Genomic DNA, 20,459 nt, shown 5'->3' with positions numbered 1-20,459 from the left:
TGTTCTCACATGATTTCATGAGCCAGTGTGAGTGTATGCATGGGTGCATGCGTGCATGCTTGCTTGCTTGTTTGCTTGCTTGCTTGCTTACTTGCTCACTTGCTTGCTTGCTTAAGAGAGGGCTGGGATAGGCCTAACATTGCACCGATTTGTTCCAGACTTGATTTGTTGCTGTGCAGAATTTTCAATGCAGTCAGTTTTTAGCTGGTAATTTCCCCTGATGCTCAGATTGGGACATGACTCAACACAGCCTGACTCACTCTTGTCCCTTGACTAAACAGTACTTCAAATTACATTTTTTATTAAATTTCAGATAACAGCTCACTGTGTGAGAAAGGCAGAAGCAGGACTCTGAATGAGGTTAATTAACTTGACACCGCTATATGACTTGGTGTTTACAAGCTGAAATTAACACAGGACTAAAATAACTTGTATCTGTCCAACCCAAGGAAACAGATTTTGAAAGTAAGAAAAACTAGAATAACAAAATACTGAATTTAGTAAAGATACATATGTAATTCCTATAGGAGCTTTTAAAGAGAATGTTTATGAAATATCTAGGAACACCTGAGTTTGCAAGACTAACTTACAGGAAAAATAAAGTAAGCTTTACTCACCTATCAATCTTGGCTTTATAAATACCCTTCATTTTGGTCTGGGGAAATTCATGATTGTAGAATATCAGATTTTCCTTTATTTGATTAAAATTGTAATCACATCTATTTATCTATGGTAGGGGCAGGGAGACTGTGCTTCAGCATACGCAGGGAGGTTAGAGGACAGCTTGCAAGAGCAAGATTTGCCTCGCTCCTTCATTATATACTTCGAGGGATCAAACTCAGGTCATCAAGCTTGACACTTCCGTTACCTGCTGAGTCAGCTTGTCAGCCCAAAGTCTGATTTTTTTTTAAACTTTTGCAAGGCAAGATGTATAAATAAAGTAATTAAATATCTCTCAATAAACAAGTCAAAGTAGTCAAGATATTTTTAATAGAAGAAACTTTAAGGTGAAATATTATTTAGCATTATAAAATGTATTTATAGAAACTTAGCTACATTTTTTTTTGGAGTGGTCCTAACATGTAAAAGAGTAAGCATGTGAATGGAACAGCACAGAATATCTAGAAATAAATATATGACATCAAATAACTCCCTATGGATAAAGGTAGCTTTTAAATAAGCTGAAAAGAAATGAATCATGACTTGGTAGAACCTGGGAAAGAAATTTTCTCTTCACACTCTGTGGTTAGGTAAATAATGGATGTTCCAAAAATATCCACACCCTAATCGCACAGCCAAAGAAACTCTATAGATTTGTTTTTGTAAACCTTAAGAAAGGAACATTACGGTGTAGATGTGGATGAGCCTTCTCTAGCCACAAGATGTGTTAGAGCACATCTCTATAGCTACAGGAGGAGAGGTACCACAGGGCAGGAAAGAGACTGCAGGAAACTTCACCCCTGAAAAGTCTGGCACTGCTCTGACAGGCCTTGAAGGTGGAGAATCATGGGAAATAGGTTCCCAGGGGCAGGGGAGATGGTTCAGTGGCTAAGAGCACTGTCTGCTCTTGCAGAGAACCCAGATTCAGTCCCCAGAACCCACATGGAACCTCACAGCTATCTATAACCCCAGATCCCAGGGAAACCTGATGCCTGTGGCCCTGGACACAGTCATGCATATTATAGACCAGAAGTCATGCACATACAGTTTTTTAAACTTTTCAAATAGAGTAAAGAAATCAGCCTCCAGATGAAAGAACACAAAAACTTAGGTCTATAGCCACAAGGGACAAATAGAACCTGCCAACAGAGTTTAGGAAAAGCTGAGTAAGCTTTCTAGAGGAAGAGTCGTTAGTCACATGGGTACATCATTGCTGAAGTTCATTCAGTCCGTGCACTTCAGTTAGTACCTTTTACTACAGCACTTGTCCCTCTTTATGGAACCATTGAGACGATGTAAATACACATTTGAGCTGTCGTCACTGCTCTAGGGAGAAATGTGTTGTCACCTAAGTGATGCATATATACAGCTTTAATCTGGGACTTACGTCAATGGCCAACAAGGACCTTAATGAAAAACAAAGAGCAGTGCGAACAAAAGCCACTTGCAGGAGAAAGGTTTTTTTTTTAGCTCACAGCTCATAGTACACAGTCTATCGTGGCAGCAGGAACTGCTGGTCACACTGGTCACATTGGTCATGTGGCACCACAATAAGGAGACAGAGGAGATAACTGCATGCTTTCCCTTTCTCCATTAACACAGGCCAGCTCTCATCCAGGGGAATGGTGCCACCCACAATGAACAAGTCTTTCAGGCTCAATTAAAGCAACAAAATAATCCCCCACACGCACACCCAGAAGCCCATCTCCCATCTCTTGAATTCTGTCAAGCTGACAATTAACATTAGCCATCACATCCCCTTCACAGCAACATACTATGCAATAATTTTACAAAAATGCTTTAGATGATGTCCATGTGTTCATATAGGATTGTGTTCAAAGTACGTTTGGAGAAAGCTGGTGCAGAATACTGTGTGCAGTATGTTCCCTTTACTGATGAAGTAAATACCATATAAATAGGTAGACAAATGCCGAATAAGAATATGTGTGCATTTGTTTATACGTACATAAATTCTGGCTCAGTCATTAGAGCCGACACAGGCATGACAAATTCAGTTCCTATTCCAGACACCTCCATAAAAGAGTGGGGCACAGCAGCACAGTCTGTGTAACCCTGGCACTGGGCAGACCCTTGGCACTCACTGGCTCGGAAATCCACTGAAGAGTGAGTAGCAGGTTCAGTGAGGCAGTGATTAGAGAAGACGCCACTGTCAACCCTGGCCTCCATACACATGCACATGTGTGCACACACATACACATGCACAAAGTTAACTAATTAAAATGTTTTTCACATCTAGAAGGACCCATCAGAAGTAAAATTACTTAGCCTTCCTGGAGAAAGGAGGAGAGTAGAGGAAGATTTAACTTCACAACCTGTTTATAGCTTACGAATCAGAATTCAAAAAAGATTTAATGTATCTAAAAAAAATTTTTTTGAGAAAGGGACTCTAATGGCACTAAAAGCAAAAACCATAAGAATTGTGACAGATATAAGTCCACGGAAAGCCCAGCTCCTGTCCATCAAGGGGCAACGGAGCACCTGACAGCACGAAGGTCAGCAAGAGCGTGGCCATCACTCTCACCTGGTGTCCAGACAAAACATATGTCACAAACATTGTGTTCAGTCTTGGAACGCAGCTTCCAGCTGTTGGGAAATTGTTCTCCAAATATGATTTGTTCAGTGTATGATACTCTGTAAAAGCCATTCAAATGCAAAAGTTCTACAGAGAAACTTATGTAAAGTGTGGTACGTCTTAGAGCAGAACAATGCTGATCTTTAAAACTAAGAGATGCATCTGTATAAAGTGTAAAAGCTGTCAAAATATGCCAGGAAAGTGAATAAGGCAAACTGGAAGGCAATTTGTAGGGCAACTTAGAGAACAAGTAAGAGAGCTTAGGAAGGTGTATGGTGTGTGTGTGTGTGTGTGTGTGTGTGTGTGTGCCCATAAGGATATTTAAGAAATAATAAAAATGGAGCTGCAGAGACCGAGCCATAGTTAAAAGTTCATACTGTTCTTTCAGAGGACCCGAGTTCATTTCTGAGTGCATACATTGGGATGCTCACAACTGCCTGTAACTCCAGCTCCAGGGGATCTGACACCCTCTCCTGACTTACACAGGCACTGCACTAATGTGCACATAGCCACGTGGAGACGTACACATATATACACAGTTTAAAGTAAAATAAAGAAAATAGCCAAAGTAGTGGTCTTCATGAAGGAGGCCTAGCGATGGGAGCATGTTCTAAAGTGTGAGAGACTCAGCCCCTCAGTTTGTGGGAACTCATGATTGCTGCGTTAGGAATCAGTGCACCACCTTGCTGTATATATCCACTGAATCACAGTAAAGGCTTAATACATGGTGGCTGGACTCCAATTTCTGCAGCCCACAAAGCCTCTGAGTGCACCCCAGACTGGCATTTGTTCTGCTCCCTTCTTTTATGAGAGTTCAGCTCCATGACACCGGAAGTGTGCTGCATGTTTCTTACCTGACAGCCCCGTGCTAAACCCTTGTCAGCCATTTCCAGGGGAATATGACTGAAAAAAAATCAATAAAGAAGACATACAGTTATTCCAGATTGAGAGATCAGGAACAGGCTTACACAGGAAGAAATCCTCCTTGAAAGGCACAAGCCCAAATCTAAAGCCAAAATCTGTGCTCACGATCCCTTGGTATGCATAGTATACAAAGGGTGACAGTGACAAGAAAAACAAAATGAACTTCAAAGTTAAATGCAAATCCTCAAAAAAACAACCCAATAAAACACAAAAGTATGCATCCATCCCTATTTCAAGACACACTCAGCCAGGCTACAAGGTGTGTTCATCCACACACCCAGAGACACATTGCTGATTTCCAGAGCCCACAATTTACACTCAGTCTGGCCTATGATAAACTATTATTGTTGATGTTCTAGTGTAAACTCTTACACTGACCAATACTCTTACTAAACATCTGGTCTTTTGGTCTAGAATCTTCCTTCCTGATGTCTCTCATCCTACCTGCTTGAATTTCTCTTCCTCTATCCAGATACACATCAAAGCTGACTTCCCGTTTTCTTCCTAGGGGGACTGAAGAGCTATCATTTGACCGCTTGCTCACATCTCCACCCATTTTTCTTCACAGGTGTGCCCAGTGGGAAGTATCTTCTATCATCATGAGCAAAGTTTATCGATGTATACCCTTATCAGCCCGAACCAGAGCCATCGGGACCAGAACTGGACATAAACAAAAAAGGCAAGCTTAAGTTTAAAACAAGTAAAAGCAGATATATTGGAGAGAAAGTCCAGGAGCCACAGTTAGTACCTGGTCAGTGTGCTTAGGTTTAACCGGGCTCTGGAAATTAGCAATGTGTGTGTCCTTCCCCTCTGTCGGGGTTGGTACTGATGGACAGAGGAGCTGGTCCAAGGTTGACCAAGTGGCAGGCTCACTTTCCAGTCTATAATTCTATGTTTGCACTATATTCTATGGGAAAGAATCCATTTGTAATCAACATACACACACTGCTAATGGTTTGTTCTGAAATAACTTTCAACCTAGATGCCATCCACGCAAATCCTCCCCCTGCTACACAGAGAGGATAATGTGGAAACACATATTCTCAGAACATGGTAAGACTAACTCTGGAATGGTTGGAAGCCTTTGTTTCCTTTCTCTCAATAACCTGCTGGCTAACGATGAGAGGGAGACAAACCTTTGGGCTGGTGATCCACTGACTTCTCAGGCTTTTTTAAGTCTACAATCACTTCCCGGAGTCAATGAGACGGCTCGGTGGGTAAAGACACTTGCCACAAAGCCTGACACCTGAATTTGATCCCCAAGACCCACCCACATGGAGAGAACCAACTCTAGCAGGTTGTCCTCTGCCCTTGGCACATGTATGCCATTGTTTTTGCTTATGTGATGCACAGGCCACTTACACAGGAGAGGGCCCTGGAAGCACCTTTGCACATGAAGGAGGAGCTCAACCCTGATTAGATACAAGCTGCTGAACATTCTTATCACAATGAATCAAGATGGCCAGGTAACGTTCCTTGTTTGCTGTACTGTGGGTGCTTCCTTGGCCTTGTTTCTTCCCAACTATCCTCCTTGTTTCTCAGACTGGAAATCCTGTCCACTTTCTGCCCTCAAGGCCAGGAAGACCCAGTGCCGAGCTATTTACAATCTTCATAAATGGTACTTGACTTTCAAAAGCGGATACTGCTAAACTCGGATTTGCCTTGAGCACAAAAGATACACAGCTCCATCACGGGTGCATGGAGTTTAGTTAAGTAGGAAAGGATGGAGCTAATTCCACCAAACTGAGCCCAGAGTATCAAAGGTAAAGGTCATTTACTCTTCCAGATTTTTTTAAGGAAAAAAGGAAACAAGTTCATGTTCATGTTACATGCTTCGAAATCAAGGAAAATGTCTAGTCAAGAGAAATGGTCAGTGCCGTTACCAGCAAAAGAACGCCATTCTTGGTTTCAGTGTAACAGAAGTGCTGGTTTCTCTGGTTCAGTTCCTTTTTATTCAGCACTTTTCCCAGCTTTGCCTCCATTGGTGTTCTCTGGTTATAACTTAAGTATTCTCTCTGGAGAGGGAAGGGGAGATCACCATTCTTGCATGTTATGCTTTCTTATAGCATTCTGCACTCTTAAAGAAACCTGTTGGAAAAGCAGCCATTCTGAGGCTAAGTCACTGATTTTCCACTCCACTTCCCCATCTGGAAAAGCAAAGGGGATCTTGTTCCTCATTGTTATTAAAAATAATGGCCAGTAAAAAATTTTTCTTAATTTAAATATATATAGTATAAAAGTACATATAGACACATAAAAATAATTGTATATATAATATAGCCCATTATACATAGTTCAGCAATGTATTAGAAAATTATATTCATATATACATGCTTCAAAATTATTGAATAAATTTTGAGAAAAGAGGAAAAAATATTAAGAGTCAACCTTTAATCTCCACTGGGGCTCTTAAGTGTTCTCAGAATCTCTCTGCTGCCCTCAAAGAGAACACCTGCAGGCTCTATTTTCACAGCTAAGAATTTCATCCCAACAAGCAAAGATAAAATTTAAAAAAGGGCACAGAAATGGGTCTTTGATAGCAACCACAGGAAAGAGAACCAACCAGCAAAGAGAACTTAAGAATTCCACAGCGGCAAGGCCTGTTTGTTGTAGGTCAGGAAATTAAGAGAAGAGGTGTGTAATCGCAGATGCACCCGTATCTATGTGGTGATGCTTGCCTCATGAAATGACTGTGGTCCTGACAGTGAGTGTGACCAGCTTTTTAAAATGCGATGTAAGCATCATTGTAAAAAAAATTACTATACTGGAGCTCTTGACTACATACACATAGCTTGGTGAATGTGGCGCTGTGCGGTAGGCCTTTTTACTGTTTTTGTTTTGTTTTTTTTTTAAATGAAGACTTGGAATCCCATGGGCCTGTGGCAGTGAAATCCAGTCCTGAGTAGGCATGTCACATACACTCAACCCATCTTCCAGAGGATTTAAAGACCTACAAAAACCCAACCTGGATATCTGAGGATAAGAATTGTCATACTCCAGGGACAGAGTAGAAAAGCATGAGAAATCACAGGGGCACAGACACATCTGAGAAGGTGGACACGCTGGGGGGCAGCACAGCAGAAAGGGACGGGCCTCACAGGCTCCAGCAGCATGGCACCCTGCAGAAAACAGATAGCAAAGAGTTTCTCTGAAACGTGAGCCAGGAGATGTTGATACCACCACAGGCCCAGTGCATATGTGACAAAATCAGTAAAATGGAAGAGAAAACAGCAAGCATGGGAAACCAGTAATGAAACTAGAAAACAGAAATGTCAAAAATGTGGGGCTGGAGATTGATCAGTGGTTAAGAGCTTCTTGTTGAGGACCCAGGTTCTATTCCCAGCATCTACACTGTGGCTCACAGCTAACTGTAACTCCAGTTCAAGGAGATCAGAAAGAGTCATTAGGAGACTAAAATAAGCAGACAGAAGAATATCAGGAATTGAAGACAAGGTCTAGATAATGCAGTGTTCAGACAGTAGGATAAAAAATATGTAACCACGACCACAATGTCTAAGGCCTCACAGCACATTCAGTGTACTAAGTAAATAGAGGCCATAAACAAGCTAGTGTGAGTATTCTGACATTAAATAAAGTAGACTGCAAGCCAAAAACTCAGTCTAAGAGATAAAGGCCATAGCATAAAGAGGAGACAATCCATCAACATGACAGAACACTTGCAAATATAAATAAGCCCCAAATATTGGGGCTTCCAATTCATAAGACAAACACTAACAGACATAAAAGAGGTTAAGATCTCAAATTAATAAAGTTAGAGCCAGAAGGGGATATATTATAGTAGATACCAATGAAACCCAGAGGATTGTTAGGGAATGCTTTAACATTTTCAGCTCCAAAAAAAAAAAAAATTTGAAAATCTAGACAAATTGGATAAATTTCTGGGACAGACGGATGATCTACCATGACAAAATAAAGGAGCTATTAGCAATTGTAAAAGATCTATAGTGTTCATCGAGATTCAAACTGTGATAAAGAGTCTGTCAGCAAAGGAAAATCCAAGACTGGGCATATTTACTACTAAATTTTCCCAAACTTTTAAAGGGCTAATATACCACCTGGGCAGTGGTTGCTCACAACTTTGATCTCATCACTTCAAAGGCAGAGGCAGGTGGATCACTGTGAGTTTGAGGCCAACCTGGTCTACAGAGGACAGCCAGGACTACACAGAGAAACCATGTCCCAAAATAAAAGGGGGGGTGGAGCTAACACACCTATGCTTCATAAAAAGGAGAGGGGAGCAACATTCCCAAATTCATTTCATGGGCCACTCTGATTCCAAAAGCAGATAATGACTCAAAGAAAACTATGCACCAATTTCCCTGACAAACACAGGTGTGTACTTTCTCAGTAAAACATTTGCAAATTGAACTAGTACATTAAGAATATAACCAAGTTAGTTTCGTCCCAGAGATGCAAGGACGGTTGAACATGTACAAACAGTAAGTGTAATGCCGCACACAGACTTAACGCTGGGGCCCTCAGACTGCCTCAACCAGTGCAGAAGGCACTTTAGATGAAGTTCAGTGTGCGTTTATGATTGTTCTAAAAAGGCCTAAAGAGTAAGAATGGACACTGCATATAATAAAAGCTATTCTAACATTATACTAAGTGAGGGGAAACTGAGACTAATTTCTCTAAAATCTGGAATGAGAAAAGGTCGTCCATTCTCTCTGCTCACATTCAACATACTGTTCAAAGCCTTTACTAGAGTGGTAAGAAGAAAGAAGGAGAAAGAAAAGCTGCAAATGGGAAAGGAAGAATCATAGTATTCCTGTTTGTAAGCAACATCACCTTATACTTGAAAACTCATACCTGATCAATATTCTCAGCAACATAGGATACAAAACCAACATACAGATTCAGTAGCTGTTCTACATGGCAATCGTAAACTTGCTAAGAAAGAGACCAGGTTGGGGGATGGAGTTAAATCCATTCACAATGCTTCAAAACTATATAATAAAATGCTTGAGAACAAACTTAACCAAGGAGGTGAAAGACCTTTATAACGAAAACTTCAAGACACTGAAGAAAATACTAAAAGGTGGAAAGACCTCCCACAATCACAGTGACAGAACAGTGAATACCGCTGCAGTACTGAAAACAATTTATAGATTCAATGCAGTCCTAATCAAAGTCCCAACATACTTAACAGAAAAAAAAAACCCAAAGGTTTATACGGAAGCACAAAAGACCCTGAATATCCAAAGCAGTTATTAGCAGAATGAACAACGGCATAAGTATCTTCACAATATCTGGGCCTAAATTATATTACAGAGGCATTGTAACAAAAACAGTATGGTACTGGCCCAGAAACAGACACACAGACCAACTGATTAATAAATCAGCATACACAGTTGTAGTCACCTAATTCCTGGCAAACATGTCAAAATGTGCATCTGAAACAAAGGTTCCACAAATGGTGCTGGGGAAACTGTATAGTCACATGCAGACCCATGAAACTACAGCTCCTTCTCTCAGTCTGAAAAGAAGAAAAAAGCAATTCAAAACAGATCGCTAACAGGTTAATATAAGCCCTGGCACTCTGAAAGGCAAGGGCTCTCTGAAAAGGGCTCCAGTAGACAACTAGGATTGCATAAAATTGAAATGCATCTGCATAGCAAAAGGAACAATCAGCAGAGTGAAAAGACAACCTACAGAATGGGAGGCAATATGCATAAACTATACAAATATGAGAAATTAATACCTAGAAATCAGTAAAGAACTCCAATTTTTAAAATTCAGTCCTTTTTATTTTATGTGTATCAGTGTTTTGTGTGTGTGTGTATGTGTGTGTGTGTGTGTGTGTGTGTGTGTGTGTGTATAAAGAATTGTATTGCATTGTCATCAGTGCCCAAGAAGACCAGAAGAGGGCGCCAGAGGCCCGGAAAGTGGAATTACAAACATTGAGCCGCCAGGTGAGTCAGGGAACCCACACCAGGTCCTCCGCTAGAACCACTAAGTCCTCTCTCTAGCTCCCAAAACTTTAAAAACTACACACACGCACGTACACACACACACACACACACACACACACACACAAATCAGGCAATCAAGAAATGGGCAAATGAAGAAATACAAATGGCCAATAAATGTGTTGAAGGCATTCAACATTCTTAGACATCAGGAAAATGCAAATTAACCTACATTGATATTCCATTTCACTCCGGTCAGAATGAGTGGAGCTAGAAGAACCCTCAGCGTGCTAGCAGCAGTGTCCCTGTAAACGTGTGGCAATCAGTGTAGCCTGGTCTCGAGACTAAAGGGATAACTACCATATGGTCCAGATACTTGATGGCATCTACCTGAAGGAGTCAGAAAGCCACAGAGACACTTACACATTCTTATTTATTGCTGCAGTATTCCCAAGGTTCGAGATATAGAATCAGCCTCACCAAGAGATGAGGAGAAAGAAAACGCAGTCCCTATACACAACTGACTTTACCCATGCATAACGAATCAAACTACATCACTTGCATGAAAACGAATGAAACTCGGGATCGAGTAAAACAAAATTAGTCAGACTCAGAAAGGCAAATCCTGTTTCCTCTCACAAGTACAATCTAAAATTCACACACACACACACACACACACACACACACACACATACAGAGGGGGGGTGACATGAAAGCAAAAGGGAAGCATTTTAGTGAGTGGGTGGTGACAGGGGGGGGAGGTGAATATAAGCAAAACACAATGACGTATTTATATGAAAAACTCAAACCCATCGTGCACACTAAAAAAATTTCATAAAATACTGAACTATTTTCTCATATATAGAATCTAGATTTGTGTGTGTGTGTGTGTGTGTGTGTGTGTGTGTGTGAATGACGTGAAACATGGGGGACAGTTTGAATGGAGCAGAGACAACCAAGAGGGAGGCAGGTATGTGCAAAGTACAGTAATATTCATGTCATTGTGAAACCCATTATTTTGTACAGATTTTCTTAAACAAATGTTTTTTAAGTTACAAAAAAAAAAAAAAAAAAAAAAAAAAAAGGAATTCGCCCTGCAATCCTACAAAACAGCCCTGGGAGAAAAACAGGTAAAAATTCCTGATCTCTCTACAAGAAGACCGGATATCGCTTTCTGGAAAGCACCAGAGATTGTCAGTGCCAATGCCAACAGGGTCATATCATAGCCTTTCCTCAAAATCAAAAAGATGCCTGGCACGGGAAAGCTGAACACTAAGTAGCTGGAGATAAGTCCGGGTTCAAGGGACCGCAGGGCCTCTGGGTTTCAGCTCACTCATCCTCTCTAGCTAAAGAAGCCGTGAATAGGACAGTGTGGCGCTGAAGCTGGTCCCCAGGCTGCAGAGCTCACAGCTCCTTCTTCCTTCTTTCTAAAAATTTTCCTTTTTCTTTTTCTTTTAAGTTGCACACCTCCCTAAGAAGTGTCCCTAGACATGCTCTCCCTTGCCTGCCTCTGAGAAGCGCCCCCCAGCAGGGAGCAGAGCGCCCCCCCTCCGTCCCCCAAGCGGGCCAAGAGTCCACCGCAGCGGGTTACAAGTGCGCAGAGCCCGCGAGGGAAACCGTGCGGGTCTGGAGGAACCCGGCTGAGCGGGATCGAGCAGCAGGCTGAGCCCGCGCTCCTGAGCAAACCCGCCCCGCGACTCGGGTCGGCCGCGGAGGGTGGGCCGCGGAGGGTGGGCCGCGGAGGCCGCAGGGATGGAGGACCGAGGCCTCCCCCTCCAGGGGGCAGCCCGCGTCCCGCGCTCCCGGCTGATCCCGCGCCGCCAGCCCCGCGTGGCTCCGCACACCTCGAGCCAGGCTGTGCGGCGAGGCTCGTCCGCCGCGGTGTGGCCGGGAGGCCCCCTCCGGGGAGTATGGGGGGGGGGTCCCCGCATAGAAAGCTCCGCTGGGCCCCGCCGCCCCGGCCATGTCGCCGTGCGCGCCTTCCCGCGCCAGGCCGCGGTCGGGGGGAGGGGGAGGGCGGGCGACCCCGCGGGGCCTCAGGGACTCGCGGCCCGCAAAGCCCCAGGCGTCCCCCACCCCCACCAGCTACGCACCTTGCCGCGCGCGGGTCCCACACGGCCGGGACCCGCCGCCGCCGCCTCGGGATGCGCGCAGGTGACACGGAGGCCCTGCGTTCCGAGCCCGGGACCGGGCGGAAGGCTGCTTCCCGCGGCTCGTGCGGGACGGGCTGCGGGAGCGCAGCGCAGGCCGAGTCCGTGGTCCCACGCGGCTGCGGGGGCCCGAGGGCCGTCACGTATCGCCTCGCGGCGGGAGAGGAAGGTGTTGTCGCCTTTGCTCCGAGGAGAGGGTCGCGTCCCGCACCGCCGCGCGGGAGAGGCCCGCGGCGTGGCGGCCCGGCCTCCGGGGCCGAAAGCTTCGCGCCGGGCACGCGGGACCGCGGCGTGGGGCCCCGTCTTGAGCTGCGTCTCCTCGGAGGCCAACGGCGGCCCGCGGTCGTGGAAGCCATCGCTCGGCAAGCTCGCGGCCGGCGGCGCGCTCCCCTCGGGCGCCCGCGTCGTCCCCTCAGACGCCGACGTCGCACTCACCGCGCGCCCGACGCGCAGTCCCCGGAGGTCGGGAGCGGACGGGGCAGCGAAGCTCCGAGCCGTGCGACGCTCGTCGCCTCCGTCATGCCCAGTTCCTGTCACGCGGGCGGGAACCGTCCAGGCGCCTGGCAGAAGGGCCGCGAAGTCGTGAGGGTGCGGCGAAGTCGCTCCGAGGCTCTCGGGAACAGGGACGCGCGCTCGCCCCCCGCTGGGTGGTCCTCGCGACTGAAGGGACAGGAGTCACGTTCCCACCCTCCAGGGGCCCCCGACCCAATCAGAGGGCGCGGCCGCTGGCACGCTGCCTCCTAGTGGCTCATGGGCCTCCTGAGCCAGCGCCCAGGGCGCGTAGAGGAGCGGAAGACAGGAGCTGGGGGAGGCGGAGGGGCCGAGGGACACCCTGGTCCTGCCCAGCTTGTCCAGGGGACTCAGAACCTGTCAGCCCTGACCAGCAGCCTCCTTCTGGCCTTTTCCCATTTCAACCCTCTTCCCCAAACGTGAGACGCCATTCCCCCCTCAGAGTCCTTCGTGGCACCCCATTGCCTATGGCTGATTGATCCCTTAGACTCCTCAGTGTTAGCCTAGGGTCCCTGGGCACATTCCTCACTCAAATGCCGAACTCCAGTAATACCCCATCCAGGTGGTATTTTTCAAAACGCTGGTGCCTGCCTTTTCTTCTGATCTGTTAAGGGGGTGTATCTCGAGAGTGCAATTTTTAAAGCCCCCCCAAGAGGTTATATCATGAGGTAAAATTTGAGAAGCTTGCTGTCCCCAGATATTGCTTAGACCTTTCATTTTAAATAGACTTTATAAATCCTTCCCAGCTCTAGCGTGTTTGGTCCACCACCACCATCACCCCATATTCAACCTCATCATTTCCACTTCCAAAAGGCCTAGTGGGTTTCCTACGTCAGATAAGGCAAGAGGTTGTGGAGGCAGTACAAGAATAAAATATGCCATCTGTATTTTTCGGTCCATTTCATAGCATTCCCCTTTAATATATGTTATACTCTTCAAAATCGTCACAGATGTGGATCTTGCTTTTCAAAATTACTTTAACTTTTATCAAAGTGGGGTGTTGATACTGTTAAAAAAAACAAAAACTGCCATCCCCTTCTGCCCTCCTATCTAACACCCCTGAAGCAACCACCTTTGTGTCTTTGGTGCTTAATTGCTGTGTGCGTGTCTGTAAATGTGTTTGGTGGCTACTTGGGATTTTTCTTCCCGGTTTTATACACTATCCCTATCTGGTAATTAGTTTGAGACTGCTTACCCAAAGAACCTTTATGTTTGGTATTCTAGTTTAACTGGGTATAAAATTCAGGATAAGAAATCCAGTGAGTTCTAGCTTCAAAAATTATTAAAGCTGCTAAAAAAAAACATTCTGTTACCGACCTATCTTATTGTCTTTAACCTGGAAACCTAAAGAAATTTCTTTTTCTCTTCCATGTTTTGAAGTTATACAATGCTTGGCAGAGATGTGGGCCCAACTGTCCATTCCACTAGCTACTGGGTATATTATTTAATTCTTAGCAGCCAAGTTCCCCAATTAACTTGTTGCTTATTTCTTCTCCGTTTTCAGTGTTTTCTCTTCTTGGATAGCCCTATCATTCAGATATCGGATTTCCAGGATAGTCCTCTGACACAGTTCCTTGGTTTCCAAGTCACCATTGTCCTGGTTGACATTTTTGCTTTTTCTGCTCTTATCTATCTGTCTGTCTGTGCAAGACAGGGTCTCACTATGTAGCCTAGGCTAGCATGCACAAACATATACACATACATAATACCAGGCTGGCCTTGAAATCACATATCTGCCTGTCTCTAGTTTATAAACAGTGCCCTCAACTTTATCTTCCAATTTGTCTTATGTCAGACTTTTACTTTTCCAAGAACTCTTCACACACTGAGCAATACTGTACCGGCGTTCCATTTTCTTCTCATGGTTGCATAGCTTTCCTTACCTCCATCTAGAAACTGATGGGCAGTTTCGGCATACTCTGTTCTCTCGGGACCTTCTTTATATGTTTGTGCTTTGTTTCATTCTGCTTCCTGTGGCCTCTCTACCCACGTCTGCTACCCATGAGGATGGCTAGGGAACAGATGTCCCTCAATAGAGAACACAATGGATGAACTACGATGCGTTTGTACTTTGAGGAGTTATGAAGCTATACTCAGGAGTGAAGGACATCTCTGTGTAACCCTGTAGGCTGAGAGCCAGGAAATATTAAGTAGCAAAACATCTGGGGGCGGGGGGTGGAGTGTATAGTATGCCACTTTTGAACGGTATCACTTGTTAATGTGTCTTTTAATAGCAGGTAGGTATGTGCACTTGAGTGTAGATACGCACAGAAGCCAGGAGAGAGGAACATCAGAACCCTGGAGCTGAAGTTACAGCCAGGTGGGTTGTAAGCCAACCAACCAGGGTGTAACAGGGTTCAATCCCTGGTAAACACACAATGGAAGGAGAGAACTGTAGGATGATATCATTATGCAGCAAGGTGAGTCCAGCCTCTCCTGCCCCTCTCATGACATTTTAAAATTTTCTGTCATAAATATGCCTTTCTCTTTAAAAGCAATGAAACGGTAGTTACATCGTGTCAAATGTTTTATTAAAATATACTTGAGAGGGCCTTCGAGGTGGCTCTTGCAAGTGAGGCAGCTGCCGACAAGCCAGACAACACAAATCCTGTCCTTATCCCACGTGCTGGAAAGAGAGAACCAACTGGCAAGTTGTCCTCTGACCCCCACATGTGTTCCCTGATGAACAAACATTGAAAATTACAAGACTGAGTCAGAATCGTTGAAACAATGTCAGCTGATGAGGGAAAGGGTCGGAACTGAGTAACAATGGCGCCCTGGGTATCATTGGCTAGTAGGCGCCTTCTCTTTAGCCACTGTTTGGCCTGCCACTGATTCAGTCACCCATGACCAACCATAATAATGTTAAGTGGGAAATTCCAGAGATAAACTTTGTAAGTTTTAAACTGGGCACCGTTCAGCATGATAAAATCTTGGACCATCCTGTTCCATCCACCCCGAGCATGGATCGTCTTGTTATCCACGCTGTACTCACTACCCGTCCTTCCTGGTTATCAGACCGACTCTCAAGGCCCTCGGAGTCTGTGCTCAAGTAGCCCTCATTAGCCGTAATCATAGCCCAAAGCACAAGTGGAGGGCTGTCAAAGCAAAGTCATAGAATGTTCCCTTTAAACAAGAAGCTAAATAATCTTTCACCTAAGACAAGAGAGAGAGAGAGAGAAATGTCAGAGTTGTTAGAATTGACAGGACAATTTTCTGTGGCTGCAGTTGTGAAGAAGGAAAAGGAAATTCACGCTACTGCTGTAGTCACATCTCAAACCAGTAGTGTCACAGCCACTGTGGGTGACAGGCAAGAACAGGAGTTAAGATGGAAAACCCATTAAGTCTGTGCGTCGGTGGTTTTCAGAAGGCCCACTGTTTCAGGCATCTGCGGGGGGTCAGCAAACATCACTTTTCACTTCCGGTTACTTTTCTCAATTTTTCCACAGTGAAAATATTTTGTGCCTGCAGAAACCATTCTGTCTCATACGGTCTGGGTTCAGCTCCCAGACCCCGTGTTTTCAAAGCCCAGCGTGGGGGTGTACACAGATAATCCCAGTGCTGGTGACAGGGACAGACAGACGCCTGAGGCTCACCGACCTGCTGTAAGCTGCCAGTGAGAGACCTCGATGCTAAAGGGTGGTGGTGAAACCTGAAGAACATCACCCAACACCCGAGACTGACCTCTGCCCTCCACATGCGTGCTCAGCACACACGTGTGTACACACAAACAAGAGAGGTTTTGTCGGTTTTGTTATTGTTGTTTTAAGAATGATGGATCTAAAGATAATCGGCAATCAGAAATATCCGGTGCCTGTGGTATGATTCCGTTGTGTAAAGTGAGCTGGTTCTAGCCCCCAAACCTCCCCGCTGTCTGCTTGCCGACTGACTCTTTTCCTGTGACAGCTTTCTAAGACACAGACCATCTTAGTCTCCCTCTCTGGGATGTCCTGAGGAATAATCCCTTTACTGAAAGAAATAGGAGCGGGCAGGGAGGTCAAACACTCACTGTGCAAGGGTGAGCTAGAGAAGCTCCAGATTCAATGAGAGATTGCCTCAATATACAAGGTGCAGAGCAGTTGAGGAGACACCATATTACCTCATCCTTCACTGCTCTCTACATATACTTGCACACATATGTATACACACACTCATGGGCATGCACACACATAACACATACATGCATAACCCACGCACATGAAAAAAAATTCTAACTAGGAGTGGTGGTGTCTACCTACTATCCCAGCACTTAGGAGGCAGGGGCAGGAAGCTAAGGAGTTTAAGTGAGTTTTAAGATCAGCCTGGCTCTCTGAGAACCTGTCTCAAAAGGGGAGAGGAATAGAGGAACTAGGAAGATATCTCAGTTGATAAAATGCTATGCCTGAGGACCTCAACTCAAGCCCCAACACCCACATAAAAAGCCCAGCATGATGATATACATTTATAATTCCAGACAGGTGGACTCCTAGGGCTCACTGACTACCCAGGCTATCATCATCATGAGGCCCAAGGTCCCTGTAAGAATCTATGATACGTAAAACAATACAAGAGGCTCTTGAGGAAGCCATACCCAAGACCTCCACACGCATAGGCACACACATGCTTCTGCACCCACACTCACATGAAAATGCATGTGCGCAAACGCATACTCACACACTGCACATAAACGCACATACATGTAAATATACAATAAAAATGCCTTTATATAGTTCTAATGGGGCACGAGGAGGGGGAAAATGAACAATATCTGTGTTCATTCCATTTCATTATTGTGCCCCGTCTCTTTTTCAGATTGGAAAGATCTGTCTTTGCTGCAGTGTGCTCTGTTACGTCACTCCTGCCCACCACACACACCTACGCCTGAGCCTAGCTAAGCTTCTGCACTGTGACATCAAACATCTCTCTTTGGGACTTAGATTACAGAGACAAGAAGCAAGGGTTGACTCATCGGAGCAGCTGCCCATGTTACTCACACGGCTGAGAAGCCTGAAATGCTATTGGAAAGTTGTCAGGGGGATGAAGGCTAGAAGGCCGTAGCTATCAAACCGCAAGAGCTGTGTGGAAGACCAGAGACAGTGTTTGGGAGGACAGACACAGAACCCTGAGGGACAGATTCTCTAACCACAGATGGATGACTGTCCCCTTCTGCTCAGAGCAGAGGGTTCTGTTGGGTAGAGGGCTCTGCTCACACTGTGCAGAGGCAGGGGGAGCATCTGAATCCTGTCACAGGAAACCCCTCTAGACCACAGAAGAGACATGGAAAGTCCAGAGCTCTACCCCTCTGACTGCTCCGTGTTGCCCTCACCGTCCACAGCAGAGAGATTGAACAGGTTGAAAGACCATACATTTGGGGGTCTTGGAGATGGCTCCGTCGGTAAGGTACTGGCCATGCAAGCATGATGCCTTGAGTTTAATTATCCTGTTGGGTATGGCAAGGCACACTTACGAATCCCAGTGCCAAGGAGGCAGAGACAGCTAAGGCCCTGGAACTCGCTGGCCACACAGCCTACCCAAATTGGCGAGCTCCAAGTCCAGTAAGAAACCTGACTCAAACAATATGGTTGGAGGGCTGGAGAGATGGCTCAGCGGTTAAGAGCACTGTCTGCTCTTCCAGAGGTCCTGAGTTCAATTCCCAGAAACCACATAGTGGCTCACAACCATCTGTAATGGTGTCTGGTGTGTCTGAAAACAGCTACAGTGTGCTCATATACATAAAATAAATAAATAAATTTTAAAAATAAGGTGGCAAGGAAGATGCCCAGTATCAACCTCTGGTCTCCACATGCATGCACTCCTTCGAACACACAAACACATACATACACACATGTAATTCACATCCATGTACCTCCACTCAGAAACATTCAAAAAAAAAAAAACATGAATTTGAAAATGCAGGAAAATTATTCAGCTGGGACTACAGGCCTCCATCCTGAGCCTGGGGCTCACCTCTTACTACATGAAGTCTTGTGACCACATCTTGCCCACACATCCTTCTGGTTTTCACGTATGAGTGACTAGAGAACAGAAAGCCCCTCTCACTTAAAAGTATTCAATGACTTATTTAATAACCCTGGCAGACGGGAGATAGGCAGACAACCTTAGGATTGTATGCAAGTCAAAAAGCTTGTCGGAAACAACCAAAACCAACAATAACTGAGCTCCACCACAAAGGCCACTACACCAAGCGAAGATGGCAGACCCAAGCCCACAAGCCCAGATGCTCACCACAACAAAAAGAAAAAAAAGACACTTAAGCACATGACTGGGATTGTAGAGCAGTCTTGTCAGATACCAGGTAACGGTGTATATATATAAAACTTTACATATATATTACATATACTTAAAACCTTATGTACATTATATATGGCTTTATATATATTATATAACATTTTATATGTTTATACATGATGCTTAACAAATGTTATTGGAATGTGCTATATTTACATATTTTATCATATTTTAGGGCATACTCCTTTCTCCAAAAACAAAGAGGTTTACTGTTGAAGAGCATGCTGGACAGTAGCGGCAGACCTCAGACATCTCATGATAAGCACATTTTATAATTATGTCAAGAGACCACGGGAAGCAACTGACCTACGCCACCTAGGTCGGTAGCCGTCCATTCTGTGATATTAGCACAATGACAAAATTGCCTAAGAATGTATGTCTTAGAACACGCTCTGTCATGCATGACGGTACACACATAAAATCGGCTAGGTGCATTTTAAGGGAAGAGCCTGCCTGATGCCGTGCAGTGGTTGAATTTGTGTTCAGCCCTACTCTAATCTTTATGATACTTTAAATGCCTATGATGATCCAAGTTGTTTTCAAAACCACCCTCAACCCAGGCTATAAATTAGCCTCACTTTATAGGAAAGAAGCACAGAGAAACGGAAGGCTCACTGTGCGCCAACGGTCAGAGAGCCGAGCTCAGGAAAGGGAAGCACATTCAGAACAGGCTTGGCTGTGTTTCTTGCACTCAATCTGTCCTGGATTCTCAGACTGAAGAACAATTTCACAGGATTCCATTGTGGGCATTGTATGTTTCATATGATTAGAGATGGGCAGGTCTGTACGACAGGGAATATAAATTCTCCAATAATATGAATTCTGGTTTTCACACAAATGTTAGCTGCTGACCTGAGCACTAAATCTTGTCGTCCATTCAGCAAAGCCTGTCCTCTTATCGTGTGCCAACACTCTGACAATGCCAACTATGCCCAAGCTGGCTCTCCTCTATACTGATGGCACCGGAGGAAAAAGGGGGACCACTTATTTCAACCCTAAGGCACGTAGCTATATGTGCCTTCACACATACTGTAGGAATCCAGCTTAACATGACTATGGCCATCTTGCCTTCCAGGTGTCCCGTAACACATCCCAAACTCCATAAGGCATCCTTTACGATAACCAGCCAAGCATGTGGTGCTACACTGATGCTCAGACCTTCCTTATCTAGTGTTTGACCTGTAAATATTGCTGTTTTTTTTTTAATAGCTTTCTCTCTTTTTTTTTTTTTTTTTTTTTTTTTCTTTTCTTTTTTAAAGACTTATTGCTGGGCAGTTGTGGCTCACTCCTTTAGTCCCAGCATGCCAAAGCAGAGGCAGGCAGATCTCTTAGTTCCAAGCCAGCCTGGTCCACATAGTGAGTTCCAGAGTACTCAGGACCACATGGAAAAACCTTGTCTCA

General features: G+C 44.9%; 1 protein-coding gene across 1 annotated transcript in view; it reads right to left on the bottom strand.

The window, feature by feature from the left end:
* The window catches only part of TRANK1 (tetratricopeptide repeat and ankyrin repeat containing 1), a gene marked incomplete at both ends in the record, with an annotated part of 75,628 nt that extends 63,012 nt beyond the window's left edge, over positions 1–12,616 (bottom strand). The window contains one exon of the mRNA XM_080934526.1: positions 12,204–12,616. Within this exon, the coding sequence (XP_080790652.1) occupies positions 12,204–12,616 (413 nt within the window). The remainder of the gene's footprint in view (positions 1–12,203) is intronic.
* Positions 12,617–20,459: the final 7,843 nt, after the last annotated feature.

Source organism: Micromys minutus, assembly GCF_963924665.1.
Source record: "Micromys minutus genome assembly, chromosome: 21".
In the NCBI taxonomy this organism is placed as follows: domain Eukaryota; kingdom Metazoa; phylum Chordata; class Mammalia; order Rodentia; family Muridae; genus Micromys; species Micromys minutus.
This window is presented reverse-complemented; position numbering and strand designations above follow the sequence as displayed.